The sequence below is a fragment of the Catharus ustulatus genome, chromosome 14 (genome assembly GCF_009819885.2).
Source record: "Catharus ustulatus isolate bCatUst1 chromosome 14, bCatUst1.pri.v2, whole genome shotgun sequence".
In the NCBI taxonomy this organism is placed as follows: Eukaryota; Metazoa; Chordata; class Aves; order Passeriformes; family Turdidae; genus Catharus; species Catharus ustulatus.
Genome location: NC_046234.1, coordinates 15,497,723 through 15,524,435, shown reverse-complemented (window position 1 = coordinate 15,524,435; position 26,713 = coordinate 15,497,723). Strand labels below are relative to the sequence as shown.

The following is a 26,713-nucleotide window of genomic DNA, read 5'->3' as shown; positions in this document are numbered from 1 at the left end:
CAGGGAATGACTCAGGTGTTTTCCTGCTGACTTGGCTGACAGGAAAGAGTGGATTCTTTATAAGGCACATTCACGTCTTGAATATGTTAATTAGCAAAGCATTAAGGCCACCAGAATCCATTTCATCCTGCAGAACTCCAGCAGTTACTGATTGCTGGTGGGAAAACAACAGCTCCAGCAACACTGGATTATTTTAGTGACTGACAAAACTGAGCTGAGAGGCACAAATTTATAAAATCTTGGAATGGTTTGGATGGGAAGGACACCTCCCACTATCCCAGGTTGCTCCAAGCCCTGTCCAGCCTGGCCTGGGACACTTGCAGGGATGAAGGGAGCAGTGCCAGGGGCTCAGTGCTGGCAGAAGTGCTGCAGGTCCTTCTGGAGCAGCAGGATCAGCCCCAGATGTGTTGCAGGGCTCTCCTGAGGGCTGCAGGAGGTTCTGGCACCACGTTTGTTATCCCAAAACAGGGATCCTTCTTCCCAAGCTTTGGTAATGTCCCCCAGGGCTGAGATCATTGACCCAGCCCTAACCCTCAAGGAGGCAATTCCACCAACAAGTCATTTTTCTTTCCAACACCTGGACACCACTTCCAGCTCAATTTCTTGGATTAAATCTCTTTTTTTTTTTTTTTGCTGATAAGGCTTGAAAGTAGCAAAGATGAAAGGTCAAAGAAGAGACTTCCTGAGAAAATTATTACATATTCCATATTTCACAACAATGTCAGCAAAGTGCTTTCTCCTCCTCCTCTATCCTTCCTCCTCCTTTCTCCCCCTCTGTCCCTCCTGCTCCATCCTTCCTCCATTCTTCCTCGTTTTCCTCCTCCTCTGTCCTTCCTTTCTCCTCCATCCCTGCTCAGGACAGGAATGTCACCCCTCAGAGCAGACCCTTGTACCCCCCCAGCCCTGTGGCAGCAGGAGAGCGCAGTGTTGGTGAAATAACTTTATTTATTTAGTGATACACTGTGGCTGTGTCACACAGTCCTTACTCAGAGTTACAGTCACACTTACTCGCTACAGCTACAAGACAGCAGGGCCGGACACACGGCAGGAACACATCCAGAAAAACAGTGGGAAGGGAACTATTGGATTCCACTAATTACCCCCCGCCCCTTAATTGGGGTCTCCCCCCTCCCGCCCCGGTCCGTGACTCGAACAACACGAAGGGACAGCAGAGCTGCCAGTGAGGAGGGACAGCAACACCTGTTCTACAGACACGGACACTGACACCAGCAATTCCCACAATGGGCTATGTACAGGGAATGGGAGCAGCTTCCCGAGGGGCAGGGAATCAATGGGGATTCACATCCCAGCTTCCTCCTGCAGCCAGCAAGCCCGGAGGGGAAGGGACTCTGGGGACCTCAGGGCTGTCCCTTCCCCTCCTCAGGTGTCAGGGAGTGAGGGACACCCTGCCAAGGGAGGAGAGGGGATGTCACTGTGACCCCCCCACTGTGGTCACTGTCCTACCACAGCATCCTCCGTGTCACACAGGCCAGGTGGGGAAAGGACAGTGCAATTCTCCTCTCTGCTAACTGACAAACCAACTTTCTGTGGACCCAAAACCCCAGGAAATCTCTGAAAAGCTCTATGAATTAATTCAAAACTAGGGGTTGGGGGAAAGGAGGCAGTTCCCAACCTCTAAGGTTGGGGAGTGACACCAGAACTCCCTTCAGCAGCATCCAATCCTCCACCCCCTGTGACAGGAATTCCCTGCCACTGCTCCCCTCAGCTTTGGCAAAGGTAAAAACTCCCCCAAGAGTGAAATGGCTGCTGGTCCCACCAAGGGCAGAGGCAACAGGAATTATTCCATCAAGCAGCACCCTGGGAATGAGAGTGGAATGTTGCCCTTCCCTCTGCTGTGGCTCTCCTGCTCCTGTGATGAGGAACAGGAGAATGGAGATCAGGGAAGGAGCCTGAGGAGCATCCATGACTCCCAGGGCAGGTATTGCCCCGGCAGTGATGGATTCCAGGTCACTGTTTACTTCCAGAATCCCTGAGGATCTCTCTCCACCCAGCCTCAGGCTGCAAAGCCTCTGTTCCCTCCTCCCCACCCCAGCCCACGTCTGCAGCCAACACTCACCAACATCCTCGGGATGGGAAGAGGTTCCAGCCCAGGGGAGCAGGCTCTGGGATGTCCCTGCCAGACAAATGGGAGCCACAAGGCCAAAACTCTCAGAATCTGGGGTTTTCCAAGGGCCCTGTGTGACCTGAGGGGCAAAACTGGGAAGTTGGGAGCAGGAGTTAGCCAGGATCATCCACGGAAAGGAGAAACCAGGGAGCTGATGGGGTGTGTGCCCTGCGGGAAGCAAAGCCTGGAACAGGGAACCTGCAGAGTCCAAAAAGGCAAGTCCAAGTGACTGGTTGAAGTTTAAGGAGCAGCCTTTTACCAGAGGAAGTGGGAATGCAGGACAGGGGGCTGGAGAAGGCAGGGGGAGGATGCAAGGCAGGAGGGAAGGTGGAAAACCCACCCTCCAAAGCTTCATTTTTGTTCTTCCCTAACTCGGCAGCTTTTCCATGGCATTCACAAGATACATCTGAGCAGGGAGGCTCCAGGTGGGAACAGGGGGAGAAAGAGAGGAAGAGAGAAAGAGAGAGGGAGAGAGTGTGAAGGGCACCGTGGTGCCAAAGTGCAACAACATAAAAAATAAAACTCAAAAGACAGGACACTCATTCTGCACTCAGGGCTCAAACCATGCAGTGAGAGGGGCGGCCGGGCTGCTCCCCACCAGTACACAGGGATTCTCTCTTGAGGAATGGTTTTCCAGCCCCAGAGGGGTGGCAATGAGCAGGGTGTTCTCCAGGAGCCCGGCCAGGAGGGGGTGCTGCTGGCAGGGGCTGTTAGCAGGAGCACCCGCTCTCCGTGACTGGCTGCTCGGGGGCTTCTCTAGTTGATGTCAATCACTGCAGGGACAGTCAAGGAATCACCTAGGAAAGGTCTGGAAGGGTTGGTTGGTGTCTCTCCATGGGGAACTGCAAAGGCAGGGACATGGTGAGATCTTGCAGAGGATGGACAAAAAGGGAGTAACAAACTCTGGTGGTTTAAATCCCAGCCTCAGTTTGAGTGGAGAAGCAAAACCTGTGCATGGACATTGGTTGTGTATTTATATCTGGCCCACAGATGGGGTCACGCAGTCCCAGGATGGCTTGGATTGGAGGGGACCTTAAAAATCACTCAGTGACATCTCTCACTCTCCCAGGGTGCTCCAAGCTCTGTCCAACCTGGCCTTGGACACTTCCAGGGATCCAGGGGCACCCACAGCTGCTCTGGGCCTCCCCACCCTCACAGGGCAGAATTCCTTCCCAATATCCCACCTAACCCTGCCCTCTGGCAATGGGAAGCCATTCCCACTTGTCCTGTCACTCCAAGCCATTGTAAATACTCCCTTTCCATTTTTCTTTTTGGCTTCTTCAGGTCCTGAAGGCCTGAATTAGGTCACCCCAAAGCTTCTCTTCTCCAGCTTGAACAATCCCAATTCTCCCAACTTTTCCTTGTGGCAGAGCTGCTCCATCCCTCTGCCCACACTCCAACAGCAAAATCCCAGCAAGGCTGTCCCCAAAATGTGCCAGAGAAAGTAAGTAAGCCCAACTTAACACCAGATGATTGCCCAATTCCATGGGAAAACAAGGATACTGTCTTCTTTGCTCTTCTCTGGTGTGCTGTCCATCCCAGGTAAGGCAGCAGCCACACGGCGGAAAAGCTGGAAAGCGGCAGGAGAGAAGCTCAAGGCTTGTCACAATAAAAGTTCTTGTTAAAAACAAGAGTTTTACAGCAGGACTGTGAGTCTGAGTTGTACAGACTCTTTAAGTGGGTACTTTAGCAGCAGAGCAGTGAGCAAAAATGCATGAGAAATTTTATGTAGGAAATTTAACAGGTTTTAAAGAACTTATATTAAAAGACTTATTCAATGCCTGCAAAAAAAAAGAGTTTTATTTTACCTGTTCCTGCTTGAAGAGAACATGGAATTAATTGGTAACATTCTTCCAGGGATTCACAGAACTCCCTGCTGCACTCACTAAACATCACTCACCATGTCCAGCCTCTGCTTGTGCACACAGGGAGCACATTTGGGGATTTCTGATCACTCAGCTGGCACTGAACATTCCTCTGTGGAATCACTGAGCTTTTAGAGCCCAGCCCTTCAGGTCAGCCCTGCTGCCAAACAGCCACTCCTCAGCAGAACTGCTGCTTCCAGGGAGCTGTAGTTACACTGGGAAGGATGTGCTGGAGCTGGGAAGGGCTATGAAAATCCCAGAAAATGGGTTTGCATCTTTGTTCAGTCAATGTTTGGAGCTCACACAGCACAGACACTGCTGAACTCTGCAGCATCCAACAGCACAGCAATCCCTGCTGCTGCTGATTTCCCTCCCAGCAGCTCCTCAGCCATTCCTCCAAAGGGTGTTCCTGGCTAAACCAAGGTCCCAGTGAGGTGCTGGAGTTTGCAGCCCTCAAATCCCAGCTCTGCCCATGAATATGGGCAAAGAATGCAACACAAGTCAAAAATCAAACACTGAAGTGAGATCAATTCAGAACAGCCACAAAAACCGAGCCCAAAGCCTCCCAACCCCACTGTGAGGTTGTACCAAGCTGCTGGTGTGCAGAAAACTCCTCAGGATGTTTCTCAATTTCCTCCAGAGCTTATTCCAAGCTCTGTCACATCCAGAAAAATCCCTGAATCAGTGGGGAGGGGAATCACAAGCAAGAGGCAAAGGCCACAAGCAGAAATCTGAGAAATTCTGCTTAAAACAAAAATGTAAAGGTGATTTTGCTGTTTGGTTGATCAAACACTGGCATATGGACAGTCCTTACCCTTTGAGATATTCCAAACTCAGCTGGAGTCAGCTCTGAGCAGGAGGGTTGGAAGGGGTGATTTCCAGAGATCCCTTCCAACCTCAATTCCCCTAAAATATTTCAAGATTCTCTGGCTGGCACACAGAAGGAGGAACTTCTACTCCAGTACATCAGCAGAAACAATTCTCCCCACTGATGTCAGCAGTGGTTTCAGCAAACAGTGCATTGACTGTGAACCAAACCAAACCAAATTCCAGCTGACTGGCTGCACAAAACAATGATTTTTCCCCTTTCCTATCCCTCAGCACATTCTGGAGAGAGTTCTCCTTTATTTCCAGGTTTGGCTTCGACAGGGAAACACTGACTCAACAGGAAAGGAGCTTGCACTACACAAACCAAGAAACATCTCAGGGGCTGGAATTAAACACAAGGAAATTCCTGCAGGATCACAAAGCACCCCCTGAAGCAGCCCCAGAGCAGGCAGACACAGATTCCTGCCTGAGAACACCACCTGCATGTACCTGTTTCACATTGTAGCCAGTCTTTGCACTGGTCTCAATGAACATCACATTCAGCTCTTTGGCTCTCTGTTCCCCTTCCTCTGTGGTGATTTGCCTGCACAAAGGTGGAAAAGAGAAACAAGAGAGAGTTAGAGATGGCTGGGAGTGAGTTGCTGCTCCTAATTCAAGAGGGTACAGCCCAGCTCAAGGCTTTCACTCAGCTTGGAGTGAAACCACCTCAGGAAAGCTCCCCAGGGAGCAGCTGGATTTGTGGCAGATGATGAAACTTGTGCAGAACATCTGAGCCTCATCCACAGCATTCCAAGGAAGGAAAAATCCCCACACTGAGACAGGGAGTTTCCCAAATCTAACAGAGGGAATGCTGTGAGGTGACACAAAGACTCCAGAAAGGCTCCACAGTGCAGCAGCCTGGGGGCAAGAATCTGGAATTGCCCCTCTGAGCAGCAGCCTGTGTTTCATTAATCCTGCTTTAGCACTGCTTTCAACACACAGCACATTCAGCTCCTGGGCTTTTCCCTCACCCTCCCCTACAGAAACCTGGCTCCAGTAATGAGAACAAATCACAGAGCAGAAAAACCAAAGCAAAGCAACAGAGTCCAAAAATGAGAGAAAAAGAACTGCAGGGAGGAAAAAAAAAGCCAAAAAAACAAATCCAGCCACCAACTGAAGCAACATTGAGTGGAATGAAAAACTTACCAAGCTGCACTGAACAGGAACAGGGCTATTTTTAGTGCAGCTTTTTGGCCTTAGAACTTGCCTCATCCCTGTTATTTTTTTTATCAGAGGATGAATGGTTTCCCTGCATTCTGCCTCAAAAAAAGTATCACCTTTGTGACACCAAAGGTGGTTTTGTCCAGAATTTCAGCCTCACACAAATCCAACTTCCTTTGAAAAGAAAGGCAAAGCAGCTCCTGTTACTGACACCTGGATATTCCCTTCCCCATCATTCCAGATCCCAGCCCACACCAGCACTTCTGTCACATTCTGCTCCCAAAATAAGAATTTCCAGTGCTGCAAGAACTTGCTGTAGCTGCTTCAAACAATTTTCTGGTATTTTTAATTCTTCCAGCACTGCTGGGCCAGCTGTTGTGCACCATCAAGGCTGAAATGATCCCATTGGGCTCTCTAGTTTCACATGAAACTGGATTTTGAGAGGAATTAGAAATGCCAGATTATTCAGTCAGGGAGCTGCAGTTATTCCCAGCTCACAGGAGGGCATGGGAGAGGCTCAGTGGTCAAAAGCCAGAGCTGGCTCAGGGACAACATCTTGGATTTTGCTTCTGTGAATGATTTCAGGGACAGACCATAAGCTCATCACACATGGAATTCTTAAGCAAAATGAACTGTACATGTTTTTATTGTGTTCCTGAAGCTCTGAGCACCAAGTTTTAGGAATATTTCCAAAGTGCAAGGCATGGGACACCTCAAAATGCTTCCCAGTGAAGTGGCAAAAGTGGAATTTTCCCTGCTTTCCCTGCTGGGCATGAAAATTAAAAACCTGCAGGGCAAACAGCCAGGGATGTTGGGACACAAAACCACCAGAATCACAGGAGAAAATCCACATCACAAACATTATTTTCAACCGTAAATTGTTCTCCTTTGATCAGGAAAATCTTGTTCACAGCCAAAGGACAAGGATTTGGTATTTAAAGGCTTTATTTTTGCTGTGAGATCAGGTGGTTTCCAGTTCCACCTTCCTGAGGTGATTTTCTGTGCATCAGATCAAAATCCCCCTGTGGTTTCAAGCCCTCACACATCCCCTGATACCCAAAGCCCACATTCCTGAGGTGTGTGAGGATGTTTCAGTTTGAAGGGTTGGAACTGCCTGGTTCACTCCATTTTCTCTTTGCCAACTGCTTCTGGCACCACCCATAAAAATAAAAACCTTCTGTTATCAACACTGCACCTGATACCTTCCTAAGGAACAAAAATCTCTGAAAATATTCAACAAAATTATTGTTAAACCAACCATCCAGAGAAGGATTTGAAACAGGAACACAAAGTAAAGCTTGTGCTCTTCTAAGAACCCATTACATTGTTTATTTTGGTTGATGTGCTGTAGAATTATGAGTTTTAAAACAAAATGCTTTAGGGCACCTCCCAAAACAGTGTCTGTGTCATTTTAGCAGTCTAATTAAATTTTTGGGTCTCTCTTTGGTAGAAGTTTGGGGTTTGCTCATCTGGTTTCCTTTCACACATCCACAAGCTCAGTGTGTGTTATGTGTGACAGGAAATTTAAACCCAGGAAAATTCACACTTTTAGATCAACCCTACAAAAGTTTGTGCTGCATCTTAACGAGGAGAAACTGTGCCATGAACTTCCGCTGCACATGCAGAGAGTGAGGGAAATTAGAGAATAGTTGAAAATCAGCTGACTTCCTTGCTTTCACAGGCAGCTTTTAGTTTTTACCACAGTGTGAAGAGGAAAAATCAGACAAAAACACCCCACTGAGAAAATGGTGCAGAGCCACTTCAGCACAATTTTTTTTTAGGTGAGTTTGTTTTAAACTATTTTGTTGGACAAATGACAATTTCCTGCCAAGGAAATGATGTTGTGTTTAAAACCAGCCTTGTTTTAAGCCCAGCCTGGCCTGGGTGGCTCTGAGCAGGGCAGCAGGGCCCAGTTTTCCCCCATTACCTCTTGTCTGCCAGGTCGGTTTTGTTGCCCACCAACATGATGATGACATCACTGCCTCGCTCTGTCCTGACATCATCGATCCACTTGGAGGTTTGCTGGAAGAATTCAAGTCTGCAGGGAAGAATGAAATAGCAAAGCTGAGCATCACACTCCTTTCTGACAGAGAAAATGCTTCACTTGTACTCAGGTGCTTCTCCAAACCTCCCCACCCCTCAGCAATGATTTCCCACCCGATGGAAAAACAAGGAAGGGGGAAAACATTTCTGATTTTAATGATGTTTTTTGCAGAACTTGTGGTTGTAACTTCTCAGTTCTGCTTGGGTGGGTTGTTTCCAACAAAGACACAGCAGAGCACCACTCCCTGTGCTGGGGATGGATAGGGATTTGATAAGAAAGTGTCACAGATATGTGTGTATAACAGGAAGATCTTTGAATGTAGAATCCAAAGAAGGAATAGAAATGAAATCAAGTTTTGATATAGAAAAAAAAAATTGTTGAGCCAGTTTTACTGGATAACTAGAAGGCAAAGGCTATGTTAGCATGTGAGTTGGAAGAGGTTTTTAGATCTCAGAGTAAAGGATAAAACAAACAAAAGATGTTTTTACCAAGCTAAAAGATTTTCACAGGCAAAAGTTCCAAGTAGAGGAAAGCTCCTCAGAATTTACACTGCACAAAAACTGAAAAACAACTTCTAACTTAAACCGTAATACACTGACTTTCTGTGATTAGAAAATAGTAACATGAATATGGTAATGTTAGCAGTTATGATAGGTTATAGGTAAAAGTATTGATTGGTTGTTATGTATTAGGATGCTCAGCAAACAAAAGTATGGAATGCACTTTAACCAGAATTAGAGAGCTTCAGACCAGCCCTCAGCTGAGGCTGACCAGCTGTGGGCTGGGCTCCTGCTGTATCATCTGGACACAATAAAGAGCATTTTAAAGAGCCAGTCTGGAGTCCCACAGCCCTCATTCCAGCTCTGACAGCCCAGCAGCCCCCACTCACTTGTGATGTCATAGACCACGACGGCGATGGTGGAGTCGCGGATGTAGCTGGGGATGAGGCTGCGGAAGCGCTCCTGCCCCGCCGTGTCCCAGAGCTGCAGCCGCACCTGCTGGGGCCAGCCCGGCCACCACGGAGGAGAGAGAGCAGGAAAAGCCTTTAGGGAAAAGGTTCCACACCCAATTCCACAGCCAGCTGCTGCAGCTCAGCTGGCCTTGTCATCTCACCCCAAATCCAACCACAGCAGAGCTGTTTCCTGGATATTTGTGAAGCGCTTTCATTCCATCTTTTGCTTGCTATTCCCAAACATCTCCAGGATTTGGCTCCCACCTCATTACTGAGGGTAGCCAACAGGACAGCACTGATCTCCCAGGATTATGGATGGGATCTCCACAGGACTCATAGCCTGGAGCATCTCTGAGATGGTAGTGGGGATTTTCATGTGGTGCTGAAGCCATGACAACTTCAATTCCAGCAGAAATGAAAGCAAATGTTACACACTGCAGGGTTCAGGTGGTACAAAGGATTTGGGTTCTCCCTTCCAGAGCAGCACAGGAGTCACAAAAATGCTGGGCCAGGTAGAGTTTGACACCAAATTGTTATTATTGTACATTATTATATGTGATATATTATTATATATGACAGCTCCAAGGTCTGGGACCTGCCTGGCTGAACCAGCACTGCTCAAAAACTCCCCAAACACCCCAAATAAAAGCTTTCCACACTGGGATGCCTCCTTTTCCTTCACCCCACAGTGCCTGAAAACAGGATTGCTCCTCATTCCCAACACTTTTATGGAGGTTCCCAGTTTACAGCCATAATCCCAGCAGGGAGGCAGAGCACTGGTTAATGAGGCAGCTCATCAAGGAAAAAGCAGCTTCCTCAGGACCAATCACTGCTTGTTTAGAAGAGGAAGATAAACTGATAAAGCACAGGTCTGCAGTCAGATTCAAAACAACATCTTATCTACATCAGGGAATGTCGAGTTGATGCCCTGGGGCTTAAGGAGGATTAGGGCTTATAGTTAAAGCAATTAGCTCTGGCTTCATTTTGAAGGCAGACTTGATTACAAGAGCAGAAGTCAGGGCTCTTCTCTACCCCAGCAAACTCAAGGTGACAAACTGGGAGCACATGGGCAGTGTCACAGCAGAGCTGGAAGATCAGATTGATCCCCAACAGCTCCCAGGCTTCCACCCCCTCCCTAGACAGTGCTGTTACGCTGGAATATTCACCATGAATATCACCCAGGTGGGGACAGAACCACCCCAAACCTTCACACTCACAGGCAAAAGGCAACTGGAGGAAGCACCACAGAGCTGACCTAGGTAATTTGTTTAATTTGTTATATTTATTAAATTAGTTTATTTAATTTAAATCAATTATAATATTAATTTAATTATGTGCAGGGTAATGCTCTTTGAGGAAAGATCTCCAGCTAGCAGGTACCACACAGACACCCTGAAGTGACCCCAGGTTTGCTGCATTTCTACAAGTTCAGGTTTGTGTGCACCCATTTTAGAAGGGAAAATACAAATAACCACTGTGGGACACCAGGAATGAGCCCAGCCTCCCTCAGGAGCAACCTTCAGGAGCTGAGTATGGACTCCCCTCATGGATCTCTCCACCTCATTTGGGATGTCCAGCACATCAACAATAACTAAGGAATTGCATTGTGCCCCCACAAGTACCTGAGCAAATCCCTTCTATAACACACAAAAAAGATTTGAACCTCTCAGTCACTAAGAACAGTGAAAAAAATGAAATTATCTTCAAAGATCAGCCTGTTACTAAAGAAAGATGAGATCAGCTGTCACTTAATTTCTTCTGACATGGCTGGGAGCTGTTAAGAACAGCCTGGGACTGGCAAAATTTTTCCAGCTGCTTGGATAAAACAGCATCCTGTACCTGTACAGTGGGAAAAATGATGCCAAGCTCTGCATCCTGCCCTGCTGCCTCAGTCAGGACAGTTACCAGCACAGGGCACCACCTGCACATCTCTGTGCTCCCCAAACAGGCCAGTTTGGCATCATTTGCAGGAATTCCCCCAGAAAACACCAGAAAATCATTTCCCCTGAATAGTGAGGATAAATCACAGCCTATTAACTGTAAGCATTTCAGCCTAGAAGAGTAAAACAAATTCACTCTAAACTTGTTGATAACAGAATAAAGCTGGGCCAGAGTTTTTCCACCTATACCATTTTCTTTACTGAAATTTGTATAAATCCTGATACTGTAAATTTACAAAACCCCCACTAGATCAAGTGGAATCAGTAGCATGGAGTTACAATGAAATAATTCTCTTCATAACTTCCTGTCTTGTATCAAAACTTTCATGTCAAGAGTTACAGAGAATTTCCCTCTAAGCTTCTTATTTAGAAATTGTGGTTATTGCATCCCTCCTCTTTCAAAAGCTCTCTTGTGAGTCTCCAGGTCTCTTTTCCAACAAAATGGGAATCTTGAATCCTCCTAAGTCACTCCACAGCTTCTATTTAAAAGGGTTTTATCCTGTTTTACCTACTCTGACAACATTCCTTTGCATTGGCACCTGAAGCTGTTACTTGAATAACCTCTCTCCTTACCCAGAAATGAAAAAGAAAAATCATTCTGAAGTTAAAAAAAAATTAAAAAAAAACAAAACAAAGCAAAACAGAAAAACATAAAAACAGCAAAGCTTTCCAAGGCTACAAGCACAGACACAGCAATTCCCAATCCCTGCCAGCACCCACAGGTGGCTGATGGGTTATTTTAGCTCCTTTAGCTACCACCACTTCCAGAGTAAAGATATGTGTTAAAAGCAAGGTCCCTGCAGACCCTGGGCTCGATACCTACTTGTGATGTCAAAGACAATGAGAGCCACAGCAGAGTCACGGATGGAGCTGGGAATGAGGAACCTCTCCTGGCCGGCTGTGTCCCACAGCTGCAGCCTGATCTGGGAAATGGAAAAGTGTAGGGCAAGGGGAAAGGGGAACAGCAGGAAAATGGAGAACAAAACCAGAACTCAAGTGAAATCAAAATAAATAAATAAAAATAAGTTGCAAAGCAAAACTAAGGCAACAAAAGGAAAGTTCAAATGGAACAGAAATGTGAAAAGAGGCAGCGACACTTCCCGAGGTCTGGGAACATCCCTCCCTCCACTCACCTGGGAATATCTCACACATGCCAACACCAGAAACTGGGGGGAACCCTAAATCCCTCCTCACAGCTCCAGGTAACAAGGGAAATGCACAGCCAGGCCTCAGGGATCCTGCCAGAACAGGCACCCAGGCAGCTGGTCCGGTGTGGGACCCCCTCAGCCTGGTCTGGGAACACCAGAGGTGGTGGAACCCCAACAGCAGCACCCTGCAGGCTGGCTTCCCCTGCACTGCAATCCAACAAGGCTGGGAAGACATGGACACACAGAGAAGGAAGAGCTCTCACTCTGTCAGGAATGAGGGGAGCTGGCACATGGATGTGGCTCCTGGCAGCCAGGACTGAGGATGGGGCTGCTGGTGGCTCCAGATCACTTAATGCCACACATCCCGATGCTGGGAATGTCACACAGCTGCTCTTCCTGGGAGATGGTTTTAAAGAACAAATTCCACATGTATTTAATGGAATTCCAGAATGGTTTGGGTTGGCTTGGGTTCCACTATCCCAGCTTGCTTCAAGCCCTGTCCAGCCTGGCCTGGGACACTTCCAGGGATGAGGATCCCTTCTGCTGGCTTGTCCAGACCATGTTTAGAGCTGAGTGATGGAGCACAGCTCCAATTTCAGGATACATCATTTGCTGTAAGGCCATATCAAATCCACCAAAGCACACATCCCAGCTGGAGGCTCAGCATTCCTCATTTCCAGCCCAGAAATCAAAGTCTGTTGTAAAATCCAGCATTAACCACATCTGAGAAACCATTCCAGTGTCTGGATTTTCCCAGCTTGTTTGCTTGTATTTGTCCCTCCTCTTATCTACACTCCACACCTCTGTTATTTGAACAGGCTTTACAGGCTCTGTGGACCACTTACATAAACAGGAAAGCTCACAGCATTACAACACAGAGAGGAAAATGGGATTTTCAGGATGGCAGGGCAGCAGGTGAATGACATCCTGGCTTACACAACCATGAGAAACCCACACCACTAGAACAGCACACAGGCATCCACAGGTGTCAAGCAGCATTCCCAGGATCTTTGCCTTAAACAAAGGTTAAGGAAGGGCTTTTCTAAGAGGGAATTGTTGGTAAAATGGCAGAGAAACACTCAGGGAGCTTAGCACACACACTGGGAAGAGACTTTTTTGGAAGCAGCAGCCCCAAAGCTCCACACAGGAGTGCTCCCTGCTCCCCACAGCTCTGTCACACTCCTCACACAGCAGGAAAATGGGAAAAAGGCAAAACATGAGCAAACCCACAAATACTGAGAGGAAATCCAGGAGAAGGGAGTGAGAGGTCTCTGTGCAAACAGGAATCTCATGCAGGCTAAATCCCAAATTGCTTTATTGCAGTAGGTCAGAGCTGTGTTACCACAGGAGGAACAAGGAGGAGGAACGAGGTCTAATCATGAAGGACTTCAAGACTTGCAACACCAACTCCTTGGCTTTTTATGGGCTTCAGGAGCTGCACTGGATGAGCCACGTGGGTCCTTTCCAGCTCAGAATATTCTGTGGTACCTGAGGTCTGCCCAGCCCTTTTCATCCTGACAATCCCAGAGGCAGAGCTGCAAATTCTGGGAGCAAACTGCACCAAAAGCAGGTCCACACAACAGGCAGCACATTCCCTGGGATGTGGCCTTTATCCAGCCCTAATTTCCCATGGAAGATTTTGATTTCCTGGTAGAGGTATCAGATCTTGTACCAGTGATGGGATTCAACCAAGGCTGGTTCTCTGGAGGATTCCAGCAGCTGCTGGAGGAAGGGCCAGGGGGAAGAGCCCTCCCAGCCATCCCAGCCCTGCCCCACTCACCGTGCGATCCTCCAGGTACATTGTTTTGGACAGGAAATCAATTCCAATGGTTGCCTGCAAAGAGGAGAAGCATTAGGAGCTGTGACTTGCCTTCCAGCATCCCCTTTCTACACAAACTCTCAGAAATGTTCACAAACTTGCTATGAAGCTGGTGAAGCGATCTGCCTTCAGTTGAGGTGATAAAAATCAAAGCAATCTGGGGATCAGCACCAGCTGCATTTCACAGCATTCTTCCAACACTTCTCAGCTCCACAAGAACCTCTGAGTCTGGATTTTAACCTCAGACGTTCCTGTATCTCCACACAGATTGTATCTGAGCTGGCAGCTCCTTCTGGCCTGCTCCAATTCAGTCTGGTAAGAATTATCTTGTTAGAACTATCCAAAAGGTAGAACAAATGAGATCTATAAAATATGGGCAACTGAAAGCTAAAAAGCCATTTTTATCCAGGCCTTTCCACTTGAGAGTGTGCTTCCTTTCCAGTGACATTCAGCAGCTTCATTTCCCAGGCAGGTCTGCATCCATTCCCATTGCTACAGCAGCTCCAGCACAAAGGCATTTAAAATAATGCACTGAGTTAGGTGCACTCCCAGGCACTTCCATCAAGGAGCTGTCCCAGCCCATCAGAACCCCAGCAAAGAGGAGAGAGCTCCTGATGTAACAGATTTGAGTGTTTTAGGTAAATTATCCCCACTCTCAACACACACAGCTGAATGTGTACCACTGAATAACTGGAAAAGAGCAAAATGTTCAGTTTTAGGAGGGAGAATTTATTTTGGGGAGGTCTGTTTTCCAGTCAGGCCATGGTTTATAACAACTACAATAAGCAATAAATATATCTATGAGAGGATCTTACAAGAGTCAGGAAAAGAAAGGAAGCACAGGAGAAGGAAAAACAGAGGAAGCTCAAGAGGATCCAGTTCCACTTATCCTCAACTTCAAATCACCCCAATCTAAACCAGTAACTCTTCCAGGCAGAATTAAAAGATAAAGCCCTAATCTCATCTGCTTTACAGATATTTGATATTTCCATCAATGCTTCTTCCCAAACCTTCAGGACTCTTACACATCTTCTGCTTTTCATCTGCAGCCTCTTCATCCCCACCCCCCTCTTTGCCTGCCAAGACTTCCCTGGCTTTTCCTATCTTAGTCCTTTAGTCAAAAAATAGTAATAAAAAATTGAGAGACAAAATATACCAAGCTGACTTCTGGCAGATCCTTCTCTGCACTCCAGACTCAACTATTCTGACTGAAATGGAAGCTCTAAAGATAACAGAGCCCAAGAATGTCACAAGATGTTGGTATTTCATTCATTCTCCATTTCCTGAGGTTCCCATATCCATCACCAGAAATCCTGGCCATCACCTTCCTATAAAACAATGTTCTCCCCATTTTCCTCAGGGCTTCTCACAGGATCTATCCCACATCCAAAGGGGATCTAAACCTTGCTGCCCCTCTGGATTCCTGACATCACACTGGATGCTTTGATTTAATCCTGAAGCTTCATCTCCATTTCAGGACACATTTTAACCTCTTATCTGATCTCAATCTGACATCTCATGGAGAAAAGGGCTCCCAGGCATCAATTTGAACAGCAGGGCATAGATTTATTCATATAAATATATTAAAAAAGCAAATAAATACTATCACATACCTGGTAAGTATTGTCAAAACTGTCATACATAAACCTGGTGATCAGGGAGGTCTTCCCAACTACAAGAGAAGAGAAAAATTACTTTCAAGCAGCAGTGAAAAAAAAAAATATTAGCACTGCTTTGGGAGTGGCACTGATCTGACAGCAGCTGCCAATCCCAGGCCATTCCAGCTACACCTTCCTGGGAAACAGCCAGCTGGAAATTTCAGTCCCAAAATGACAGAGGCAGATCAATCTCTGCAGGTCCAAACTCATCTGGAGATCACCTGGCCCCCAAATCAGGTGTGTTTGATAACAAAGAACTGGTTGTTTGCTTTGGACAAGCAATAAATCTGCTTTGTTACCCTGTTCTGCTCCTTATGTAATCCCCATGTCTGGGACATAAACATCAAAACAAAGCAGGTCCCAGATGCTGTTCTGCTGCCTCTGGCTGTGTGGAAAAGCAACATTCCACACTCCCATCCTTCCTTGGTAACAAGATTTCAGATACAGAGCAAACTCTGGTGGTTTGTTTCAAAACTTTGAATTTACATCTCCAAATATAATTGAGAGACAAAGTGCAGAACTGACAAAAAGTGAAAAACAAAGACAAAGATCCAATTCTTGCTCAGGAAGCTGGAGGAATCCAAGAAAAATTCAAAGGACATGGATAGAAGAGGAAAGAGGAATAAATTGCCTAAAAAGATTGTGAAATCATGAACATTGGAGAAGGTTAAAAACAGACAAATACCTATCAGCAGCAATGTCAATCCTGCATTGGAAAGGCTGGGAAATAAGAAAACTTCTGGAAATCCCTCCAAGACCTCCAGCTCCAGGCTTGAGGAGAAAGTGAGGAGCAACAAACCCAATGGTTTGGGCTGGAAGGGACCTTAAAGCTCATCCAGGAACAGGGATGTCCAGGGGTGTCCCCACCCCTGTCATGGGCAGGGACACCTTCCACAACCCAGGTGGCTCCGAGCCCGATCCAACGGGCCTTGGACACTCCCAGCGAGAAAACACCAAGGAAAACACACAACTCATCCATCTATTCCCGGGGAAGGATGAAAGGGGAGGCAAAACAAAACCCCCGCGGCCAGAGGGGCAGCGCCGCCTCCCCGCACGGGCTGCGGGCGCACTGCGGGCCCGGGAGGGCGGAGCGGAGCCCCGGCCTTGGGAAGGGCTGGGTTCGGAACCCCGGCTTGGGGAAGGGCTGGGTACGGAGCCCCGGCCTCTGGAAGGGCTGGGAACGGAGCCCCGGCCTCTGGAAGGGCTGGGTACGGAGCCCCGGCCTTCGGAAGGGCTGGGAATGGAGTCTCGGCCTTTGGAAGGGCTGGGTACGGAGCCCCGGCCTTGGGGAAGCCCCGGGCCTCGCCCGCAGAGGCCTCAGGCCGGGCCGCCCCTCCCAGGCCCTTCCAGGCCCGACCCGCGTCCCCCACCCCGAGCACAGCGCGGCCTCGGCCCCGCACGGCCCCGGGCGCTGCCCCCGCCCCGCCTGCCCCTCCCGGTTCCTCCCGGGCCCGGCCCGGCGCTCACCGCTCTGCTCGCCCAGGAAGACGAGCTTGAACTTCCTGAGCGGGTTCCCGAAGTCGCCGCCGCTGCCGGGCGCGGACATGGCGGCGCGGGGGGGCCGAGCGGGAGCCGTGATGGGGACAAGGAGACAGCGCCGAGCGCCCCGGTACCACCGCCCCGCGCGTCACCTCCGCCGCGTCACCGCCGGCCCGCCCCGCGGGGAGGCGCGTTGCCATGGCGACCGCAGGAGGGGACGCGGCCATGGCAACGGCGAGGGCGGGGGCCGTGCTGGCGGGGAGGGCGGTTGCCGTGGCGACCGGAGGGGGTTGCCATGGTGACGGGGCGGGCGGTTGCCGCGGTGACAGGGCGGCCTCCGGGGTGAGGATGCTGCGGCTTGGAGCGGGATGGGCCCCGGCTGGAGCGGGGGTGTTGGAGCGGGGTTGGAACCGGGACGTAGCGTGGCTGGGCCCCTCCGTGCCGAGGATGGTTGTAGCAGAACGGGTGTGGTTGTACCGGGGGTGGTTGTGCAGGGATTGGACCCAGCTGTGGCGGGATGCATCCAGCCGTGCCTTGTATCACTTCATATCCCCCTGCAGCGTCTGCTCCCCCCCAGCACAACACGGAGCCTGCACTGGGCCACCGGGTGGGTTTATTGGTATCAATGTCACAGAGCTGTGCACAGCACGGGCGGGTGACAGCCACAATGGTGACGTGCTTGGCCGGGGCCATCGCACCCAGCCTGTCCTTGTGCTGGCACCCATGGGAACAGGGAGCACCGTGGGGTTTTCCAGCGTGGTGGGCCCAGGAGGAGCTGCAGCAGCTCTCACCACCATCACCAGGGCTTGGAGTGGGTGCTGGGATCCTGGGGAGGAGGGGGGACCTATGAGGGGCTGAGGGTCATGGTTAGGTGCCAGGTGTGGCACAGTGGGGACACTACAGGTGGCTGTGTCCCAAACTGGGGTGTGGGGGGCCGGCAGCTTAGCTCTCTTCTTTCTCAGCTTCCTCCTTCTCATCCTCATCGTCCTTCTCTCCCTTGAGCTTCTGGCGAGCAAATTCCTCAATGACAATGTCCTCATCACTGGAAGGGACAGCAGAGCACAGTGAGCCCACGGGAGGAGGGGAAATCCCTGCTGAGCCCAAACCCTGCTCCTAATGGGGACAGCACAGTGGTCACCCCGCTCAGAACAATCAGGTCACTGTGAGGCACAGCCTGGCCCCAGCACTGGGAGCTGGGCCTGCAGCTTCTGGTGGATTTTTTACACAATATTTTGCATTTTCAAGGGAAAACAAGGAAAGCAGAACAAAGCTGAATTACCTCCTTGAGAAAGGCGAGCAGCAAGTGACAGCAAGGGAGAGCACAAAGTGAAAAGTAGAGGAGAAAACAGAAAAAGAGTCAGCAAAAGAGATTCCAAAAGCTTAGAAATGTGAAATGATTTGGCAAAACCTATATGGAACCATGGTGGGTAAGAGGAGATTTCCTCTTTGGTAGTTTAAATGCTCTCACTGAGCTGGCAAAGGGATGGTGTGAAAAGAATAAGTGTGAAAGCCTGGAGTTGCAGCCTGGTTTTCCAGGCCCCAAATCCCAGTGCTCACATCCTGTTGCAGGGTGTAACCAAACACAAAACCTTTGGCAGGGCCATGGCTGTCAGGAATGGATTTGGCACTGCAGCTTCCCAGAGGCAAGCAGCCCCAGCTGTGGCTTCAGCTGGAATAAACTGATTTGGGAGGAGAAGAGGCCTCTGGTGCTGGGGAATGTGCAGGGCCACAGGGATGTGACTTCCAGCAGCCCAGGGATCTCTGTGTGGGCACCAAGACCATGGAGACATTTTGTCCAGTGATGGCACTGGTGGCTGGAAAACTCTGCCAGCTGCTTCTGGGGGGCAGGACATGGCCTGGGCTTGCAGCTGCTGTGACTGCAGCAAGGATAATTGCCAAATAAACCCTGAAAGTTTGCAGAACATGTCCCAGTCCCAGGATTTGATCTCTCCTGCTGCCTCTGGGAGTGGCTGTTGTAACACAGGCTCAGAGCTTTGAGACCTGGCTGGTTTAATCCAAGGATGTGACCTCAAGCTGGGATGTCACATCCATCTGTGATGGATCTGTGTGGTTTGTGTGCTAGAGGGAACATCTCTTTACCTTGGCTTAGCTGTGTTCCGGTGATAAGCACAGGGAGAAAGGGATGGGGAGAGAAAAGATGTGCAGGTTAGTACAGAAAGGACATTTCAACTGACAGCTCTCCTCAATGCTTGGGTGTTTTCCTGGAAAGAGGGCAGTGGGAAGGGGAGGACATCTCCCACCCTGCTCACACAGGGTGGGTGCAGCACATCTGGACAGCTGTGCCCATCCCATGGGAAAACTGCTCCCACCCCTCTCCAGGACAGCTGGACAGCTGTGCCCATCCCACAGAGGGCAGAGCAGGCCCTTGGCACTGGCTGTTTTCACCCTGAACCAGAATTGCCTCCTCCCTGCTGATTTTTGGCAGCATCCCACACAACTCACTGTCATCAGGCTTCGGGTGCATGAGGATGACGGGCATCTCCACCCCAACATCACTGGAAGGAAAAGCAGCTCTGTCAAGAATCCTGCCCAGCACAGCCCCACACTCAGCCCCACAGGCAGCTCCCCTTACCTGGAAGTGAGATCCCCCAGGATGCTGTGGCAGCAAGAGAGAAGGGACAGAAATGAGCCAAGGCAGAGGAGGGGAGGTGTTAGACTGTGCTTTAGACATGTGGAAGACAGTTGATAATAGGGGTGGTGGGGTGGGGGTCAGAGAGCAGCCCAGGGACCCCAGGAGAGCAGGGCAGGGATGAGGGATCCAAGGTGTGAGTTCCCTCTCATTTCCCCAGGGTGCAAAATCCCCCAGCACAGCCTGAGCTGATGATTCCCATGCCCAGAGAGCCTCACCCTCCTCGGGACACCACCAGGTTGACCTTCACTTTGTAGGACACCAGGATGCCCAGCACCTCCTTGTCCATGCCAGGTCTCAGCCTAGGAAAAAGGCAGAGAGGGACAGTGAGAGGGCAGTGCTGCCTGCAGACACAACCGCTTCCCCCATGGCAGTCCCAGGGTTCATCTGTGTCCTGCAGCATGTGGGGTGCACTGGGGTTTAACAGAAGAGGAAAATGGGAGAAGAGAGGGGAGGCCCCTCCCAAGACAAGGCCCAGCCCTGCAGAGGGATCCAGGAGCTTTGAACAACACTGGAACTGGGCAGTTGCATCTCTCCTGTGGGATGGAGAGGTGGCTCTGTGGCAATCCCACAAAATCCCTGTGTTTTCCAGCTGGATGGGATGGGCTCAGCAGCCCTTGATGGGAGCAGAGTGAAGTGGGGGAAGGCGTGGTGGGGAGCAGGGGGAGCCCACACAGCTCTTACATGGTGGTGGAGGCCAGGTTGGTGTCCTCATGCTTGAGTTTGCCATCGAGAGCGAGGCCTCGCTTCTGGCGGTTCGCCGAGAGCAGGGGAGTCACCGAGTACGTTTTGGAGAAGGTGGAATTGGCAGCCACATTCTCACTGGAAGGGTGGGAGAGAAGAGGTCAGAGCCAGCCCCAGCCTGGGGGTGCTCAGCATCACTGCAGGCACCTGTGCAGGGCCAGCCCTGCCCTCCCCATGCAGCTGCTGGACCATTTCCTCCTTTTGTTCCCTCCTCTCTTTCCCCTCTACAACCACTTCTTTTTTCTCCCCCCCAACTTTGCTCTGTCCCTCTTCCTTCTCAGCGGGGCAGAAGCTGTGTCTGGCCTCAAAAATGCAAAGTGAGGAGATGAAGAAGCCGGGGAGCAGCTGTGCACCTTCCCCAGGGACCGTCCCAGCCACCCCTGGCTTGTGCTGCTGGGAAGGTGTCCACAGCTTCTCTGTCCTCTGCTTCCCCTGCACCTGCTCTTCTAACCCAAAGATTTTTGCTGCTTGGTGTAAAACTGTCACATCACTCTCCTCCTCCTCATCATCTCTTTTCCTCCCTCTCAGAAATGTCACACCACCTCCAGCCCCTTGTCCCTTACTTTATCTCCTCGGTGCACACAGTCTTCGTGTATTTATCCAGGGAGTACAGGACCACGTCTGTGATCTGATCCACTGGGGACAGACAAGGGGGAGCAGTGTTGGTGACATGGCAGGGGCTCACAGTGCTGGGACATGTCCCTTCTACCCCTCTCTCACCTGTGATCTTAATCTTTTTCACAACCTTGTTGGTGGTGTTGTTGATGTTGACGGTCACATGGATGGGCTCTCCGTGGTAATAGATCTGCAATGGGAAGAGGCTCAGTGATGTGACCAGAAATCCTGGTCCCTGTCCCTGGGTGGGGGAACAGTGTCCCTGCTGACCTCCTTATCCAGGGAAGCTTCGAGGTGCAGAGGCTTGTCTGACATCATGAACTGCCGGGTGGTCTCGGCTCTCGGGGCCGGCCCCGTCTGCGATGGGGCGAACTGGACCTTGCGGATGATGAGGCGCACAGAGTTCCTGTGGGGACACAGGTGGCACCCCCAGTGTCCCCCACAGCCTCAACAAGGCCTTCAAGGGGTCACAGGGACTCTTTGGGGACATCACAGTGCCTCTAGCCAAAGGGTGAATGTTTCACCTGGCTCACAGGACGTGACTCAGGGACCACTGCTCCAATTTTGGGCAGAGTTCCCCATCCAAGCATGGCACAGGCTGACACAAGCTCAGCCTGACTCCTAAGCTGGTCACCCCAAAAAGATCCTGTGGTTTTGTTTTAGGGCCAAAAGGGTGGAAAGGGATCCCCTGAAATACCTCTTGTGAATTTTCTCCTCCAGATTTTCAGCACAAAATCCTTTGACCTCGAAGTCCACACCACAGGCCTGGGGGAACATATGTGGTCACTGAGCAGGAGGGGCTCAGAGCTGCCTGAGCTTTAGGGTCCTTTTCTTCCTTCCTTTTTCCTCCACTGCATTTCCAGAGATCCTGGCACTGACTTCAGCCCATCCTCCCTTCCCACCCCTCACCCCACAGGCCACAAGAATCAATTCTCATTTTTAGCACTCCACAACTCAACCCTCTGCCAGGGAGGATGGTCCAGAGGACACAGGCTGGGGACAGCAGCTCACCTTTCCCACATCATCTGGCCCAGGCTGGAGGGTGATGGAGCAGGGTAGATTGGTGGCAATCTGGGCAGAGCAGAGAAAAAAGGGAATAAAGTGTTGAGAGCCTGGTGACACCATGGAGCTGCAAGGCTGGGAGGGGCTGAGCAGCCCCTACCTCGAAGGTGAAGGGGTAGGCATGCTCCCCGAGCTTCTTCATCAGCTTCTCTTGCAGAGGAGTGAGGGTTTTGGGGGCCTGGTCGGGCACAGGGGGGTACAGCTGGGTGGTCAGCACGTAGATGTCCTTCCTGAAGGTCAGGCCGATCACGTCGAGGTCGTCGCGGCCGTAGCGGAAGGCGCAGGTCAGAGTCACGTACACTGGGACAGGGAATTGGGGAGTGAGGAACAGTTCATCGAAAGCCAAGACAATGAGGAATGCCTGACATTTACCATGCTTGCAAAAATCGGGAGGAGAGGCAGTCTGGTTTGTGATAAACGGAGCCAGAACTTGCACACAGGGTGAGGGGTGCAAGGCTACCAGAGATAAATGACAAACCCAAAACCTTAAACCAGCGAGAACTAATCTGAAGATCGGGAATGTGCCCAGAGGGCTAAGACACATGCTCTGGAGACAAAGTTGAAAAGTTTAAATACGATGAAGAGTTTGGAAGCCTTCATCAGAGACCCCCGACAGCCCCTGAACTGGGGAGGAGCAAGAGCAAAATAACTTTTGGTTCATTTGAATAAGAAACGTGGGTAGGCGGGTCTAGGACATGAATTAGGCATGTTGTGTAATCCTAGGCTTTTAGGGAATGAATAGAGCAGTAGTTTGAAGTTTCGGTGTGCATGCTTTGGGAGGAGCTGTCCCCCATGCACCTCAGCGCTGAATAAATGCACACCTACTTTATAACTCTCATTTCTCACGAGTTATAGCATCTTTTCTGTGACTCTTTTCACACTGAGCCAGGCACGACAGGGACGAGGGGAGGGGTGGCAGGGAAGGAGGAAAGGCACAGGGGATGATTAAAAAAGCAAGAAAAACTATTTCAAAAACTCTTCAGCAGAAATGAGACTTCTCAGAAGCTCAGACACTAAACACGAGCAGCATCCCTCGTGTCCTTTGCTGCCGTGGCCCTGATGGACAGGGAGCTGTCGGTGACACGGAGCAGCTTTAACCTGAGCACAGTCCCAGGGTGCTGCTGAGCTTTGAGCTGGTTCCACCCCCTCCCCTCCCCTCAGGCTGTATTTCTGTATCAATACCTTTCCTGTCCTTTAGGTACTCCGGGTCGATCAGGCAGACACCATCTGCAAACAAGCACGAGGAGAAGGACTGGTGAGCTCAGCTGCTTGGGAAGATCTTTGCTAAAACACAGCTTTTTAAACCCAAATAATCCACTTTGCAGCTGGAATGTGGCTGAGAGGAGCTGCTACAAAGGGAGAGGGTGATGCCTCCTCCAGTGTCTGCACCAGCAATGTGGCTGGTTGTTTTGCAAAGGAAATTTTTCCCTTTCTCCACTGTTTTTCCTGAGGGTATTTGTAGGAACACATGGCATTTGCTCATCCAGAGCTGCTCCTCCTGCTCTACCAGCAGCCCACAACACTGGGACTGGTCTCCCCAGCCTGTACTTCCCCCTCAGTGCAGGGCACAGCCCCACTCACCTACAGATTCCACTGAATCCACATGATCCACATAGTCTCTCTTCCCCAGGTAGAGGGAAAGCTGGAGGCAGCACACGGGGAAAGGGAGGAAGGAAGCAAGTTAATGTTTGCCATTGAATTGGCCCAAATTTCGAAGTTGTGTCATGGGGTTTGTCACCAGGCTGGACCAGGATCACCTTTAAGGGGTCATGTCAGGGCATTTTTAAATTTCTGTTTTGAAAAACCAGTCCTGCAGGGGCATCATGGCAGGTCCAGGAATCAATCAGATTTCAAAGGGAAGGCAGACTGGCCACATGAGGGGACAGGGCACAGGGACTCACCTTGCTGTTGGGGCTGGTCTTCTTGAAAACCCTGTGGAGAAAACAGAGAAGGATGTTTGGGACTGCCTTGGACAAGGCTGGGAGATGATGGGCTGCCCTACAAACGTGGTGCATCACCAAGAGCTATGCCAGGGTGTTCTGTCCCTGGGCAATTCCACCTCCTGCAAATTCAGGGCCAAACCCACCCAGTGTGGCTACCCCTGAGCCCAGGGTGACCATGGAGGAGTGGATTTTGTGTCTTAAATGAGAAAGACCAGCACAGAGCTCCATGACAGGTCAGTGGGAGCTCACATTCCAGCCCCTGGGAGCAGCAGCTGGGGTCTCACTTTCCCCCTTTGCTCCCATCTGCAGTGCCCTGCTCCATCCCAATTCCAAATAAATAAATCAATAAAGATACTTGCTTTGATCCACTTGCCATTTTAAGTCAGTGTAGGAATCTCCAAGTGGAAACCTGTGGGGAGAAACAGGGAAAGCACTGGATGAGGAGCTGGGGAAGAGGCAATCCCAGCCATGGCCTCCATCCAACATCCTGCACATCCCAACAAACTGCAGAGCCCCTGGGATGTGGTGCTGCCACCTTTGCAGAGCTCAAGAGCTCCAGGTTTGGCCTTGGGGCAGCACATGGGAGCTGAGCCAGCTCCTTGTTCCTGGCCAAAAAGGTGATGAAGTGGGAGAGTAAAAGGGAAGGTGTTGCTCCAGAGAAGAAGAAGCACAGACATCCCCAATGGAGCACGTTCAAGACTGGGAAAGGCAAGAAAATGAACAAAAGGCCTTATAAAGTCTCAATTTTAAAAGTTTTTTCCTGTCTGCTGGAAGTTGGCTGTCATGGCTCAGTGGTAGGAACGGGCTTGTTTTATCCTGTCACTCACAGGAAGGTGATGAAAACACAGGGAGAAAGGTCAAGGGAAGCTCAACCACCCCATGGAAAGAGGGGTCTCAGAGCACAGGGTCCCTCCATTCCCATCCCTTTGTGCTGGGAGTGGGACTGGAGCTGCCCAGCCCTGCACAAGCTCCACTGGCTCAAGCCTGTAAAGATCCCACTGATCACCAGCTGATTCTCCAGGATATTAAATGGGATGAGCTCAGCCTCTTAGAGAAGAGACAGCGCTGACATGAGCACAGCTTAAGCCCTGGCAGGATTTTAAGCCCCAGGGGCACGTGGACAGAGTTGCCTCCAAGCACAATCTCAGGTAAGCTGGTGAGAGAGAAGAAATGGCCATGGGTGTGAGGGGATGATTCTCTTCCCCACAGGAAGACAAGAGAAGTCCCAAGCTCAGGATCTTTGAGGCCCTTGGGTGCTGTGGGATGTGAAGTCTGGGAATCCTCTCAGGGTGACAAGGTGCAAAGAGAGTGGGAGCAGAGTTTGGCTCCCTCCAGACCCCAGGAATTGGGGATGAGGCAATGAAAGGTGGAAGGGAGAAGAGCTGAATTCCTGCTCTGCATCTCCCAAGCCCTAAAGAGGGGACTCAGACTCACTGAGCTTGGTTCAGCTGTCCCATGCCACTACCCGACCCCTCCACCCTGTCCTCTGGCTACACTGGAATCCTTTTCATCCACATTTTCCCCATTTTTGAGCTGTAAACCACCCTCCTTCCAAGCCCCACCCAGCACCAGTGTCCTTGCCTGATTTTCCAAACCCTCAGAACCCCAAAGTCCGGGTAGTGCCCAGGCAGCACTCACCTGGCAGCTGGATGGACAGACAGATGTTCTCCTCTTCCTCTCCCAGCACGTCCCAGTGCTACCCAGTCACTACAGCCTGCTCCCAGCCCTGCAGCTTCTTATATCCCCCCTGGCTGTCCCTCCCCCTGGCATCTGATCTCGCCCACTCAGCCTTGGCAGGGGCTGCAGGGGGTGTGTGTCTGTGTGAGTGCTCAGGGAGAGGGACTTGAGGAGAGAATCCTATTAGTTGATTAATTGGGGAGACGCTTCATGAGTAAGAGTGGGCTATTAATACATCTTTTGCTGGAGCCCTGGGAAAGCAGCTTAGAGGGATTGGCAAAGCGGGCTTAGGAGCAAGGTGATGGTAATTGAGGTGGAAGCTCTGCTCCTGGTAGGAAGGAAGGGGTGTGGATTCCCACCAGGGCTCTCTGCAGCTGCTCCCGTGGTGAGGGGAGATGGGCTGGGCATGGGGTTGGATGGGATGGCAGAGAAGGAGAGACCAGCCTGGTGTTGTCCCTCCCTCACCCTCCTGGCTGGATAACAGGAGGACGGAGCACAGGCAGCTTCCTGCATGGCCAAAGTGCCCGTGTGGCTGGTCACACAGAGGTGACCTGCTGTGGCCCAGGGCACACAGCACACCTTCCCCATGGGGACACTGCTGCACAAGGTGATGGGATGAAGGCAGATTCACCCTCCCTGAACCAAGAGGGAAGGACCAGCCACCCCTGAAGGGTGGGACACAAGACTGTCACTGTCCCCAGCACAGCCTGCCCAGCCCAGCCTCCTTTCATAACTCCCAGGCTGGCCTCGCCTGACCCGATTAGCACATCATCAACTCCAGGTTTGCTGCAGCAAAGGGGAGGTTGTGGGAAGCCCAGAGTGGCTCTACCTTATGGCTGGTAGGCAAGCAGGACTCCCACTGCAACCCCATCCTGCCACAATCATTGTGTGGGATGCACTCCCGTGGGAATGGCTGTGGGACTGGCTTTAGGGATGGGGCACAAGGACAGCTACAAACTGCTCC

General features: G+C 50.6%; 2 protein-coding genes across 2 annotated transcripts; both read right to left on the bottom strand.

Annotated features, from left to right (window-relative positions):
- Window positions 1–925: 925 nt before the first annotated feature.
- On the bottom strand, window positions 926–17,224 carry RAB41 (RAB41, member RAS oncogene family). Its single transcript, XM_033072332.1, has 8 exons — window positions 17,047–17,224; window positions 15,535–15,593; window positions 13,883–13,936; window positions 8,948–9,057; window positions 7,946–8,056; window positions 5,308–5,401; window positions 3,629–3,695; window positions 926–2,898 (listed from the first exon to the last, which is right to left on the bottom strand). Exons 1-8 carry the CDS (start codon window positions 17,123–17,125, stop codon window positions 2,882–2,884), a joined length of 591 nt encoding a protein of 196 aa, XP_032928223.1. The 5' UTR covers window positions 17,126–17,224; the 3' UTR covers window positions 926–2,881.
- Window positions 17,225–17,496: 272 nt separating this feature from the next.
- On the bottom strand, window positions 17,497–24,144 carry ARR3 (arrestin 3). The gene is made up of 15 exons (XM_033072598.1): window positions 24,031–24,144; window positions 23,711–23,771; window positions 23,312–23,356; window positions 22,230–22,429; window positions 22,079–22,138; window positions 21,765–21,832; window positions 21,338–21,473; window positions 21,173–21,257; window positions 21,016–21,088; window positions 20,393–20,530; window positions 19,927–20,010; window positions 19,652–19,675; window positions 19,522–19,574; window positions 19,158–19,168; window positions 17,497–18,102 (listed from the first exon to the last, which is right to left on the bottom strand). Exons 1-15 carry the CDS (start codon window positions 24,142–24,144, stop codon window positions 18,001–18,003), a joined length of 1,254 nt encoding a protein of 417 aa, XP_032928489.1. The 3' UTR covers window positions 17,497–18,000.
- Window positions 24,145–26,713: the final 2,569 nt, after the last annotated feature.

Bases quoted from the DNA above. Each gene is read 5' to 3' on its own strand.
- RAB41 (XM_033072332.1), bottom strand. From the start codon at position 17,125: ATGTCCGCGCCCGGCAGCGGCGGCGACTTCGGGAACCCGCTCAGGAAG. The intron at 15,594-17,046 runs GTGAGCGCCGGG...CTTCTCTTGTAG, and splicing joins CTTCCTGGGCGAGCAGAGCG to TTGGGAAGACCTCCCTGATC. The intron at 9,058-13,882 runs GTGAGTGGGGCA...TGGCCCCAGCAG, and splicing joins TGTACCTGGAGGATCGCACG to GTGCGGCTGCAGCTCTGGGA.
- ARR3 (XM_033072598.1), bottom strand. From the start codon at position 24,144: ATGCACCACGTTTGTAGGGCAGCCCATCATCTCCCAGCCTTGTCCAAG. The intron at 20,531-21,015 runs GTAAGGGACAAG...CCACCCTTCCAG, and splicing joins GTGTGCACCGAGGAGATAAA to TGAGAATGTGGCTGCCAATT. The intron at 19,676-19,926 runs GTGAGGCTCTCT...TTGCTGCCACAG, and splicing joins CTGGTGGTGTCCCGAGGAGG to CATCCTGGGGGATCTCACTT.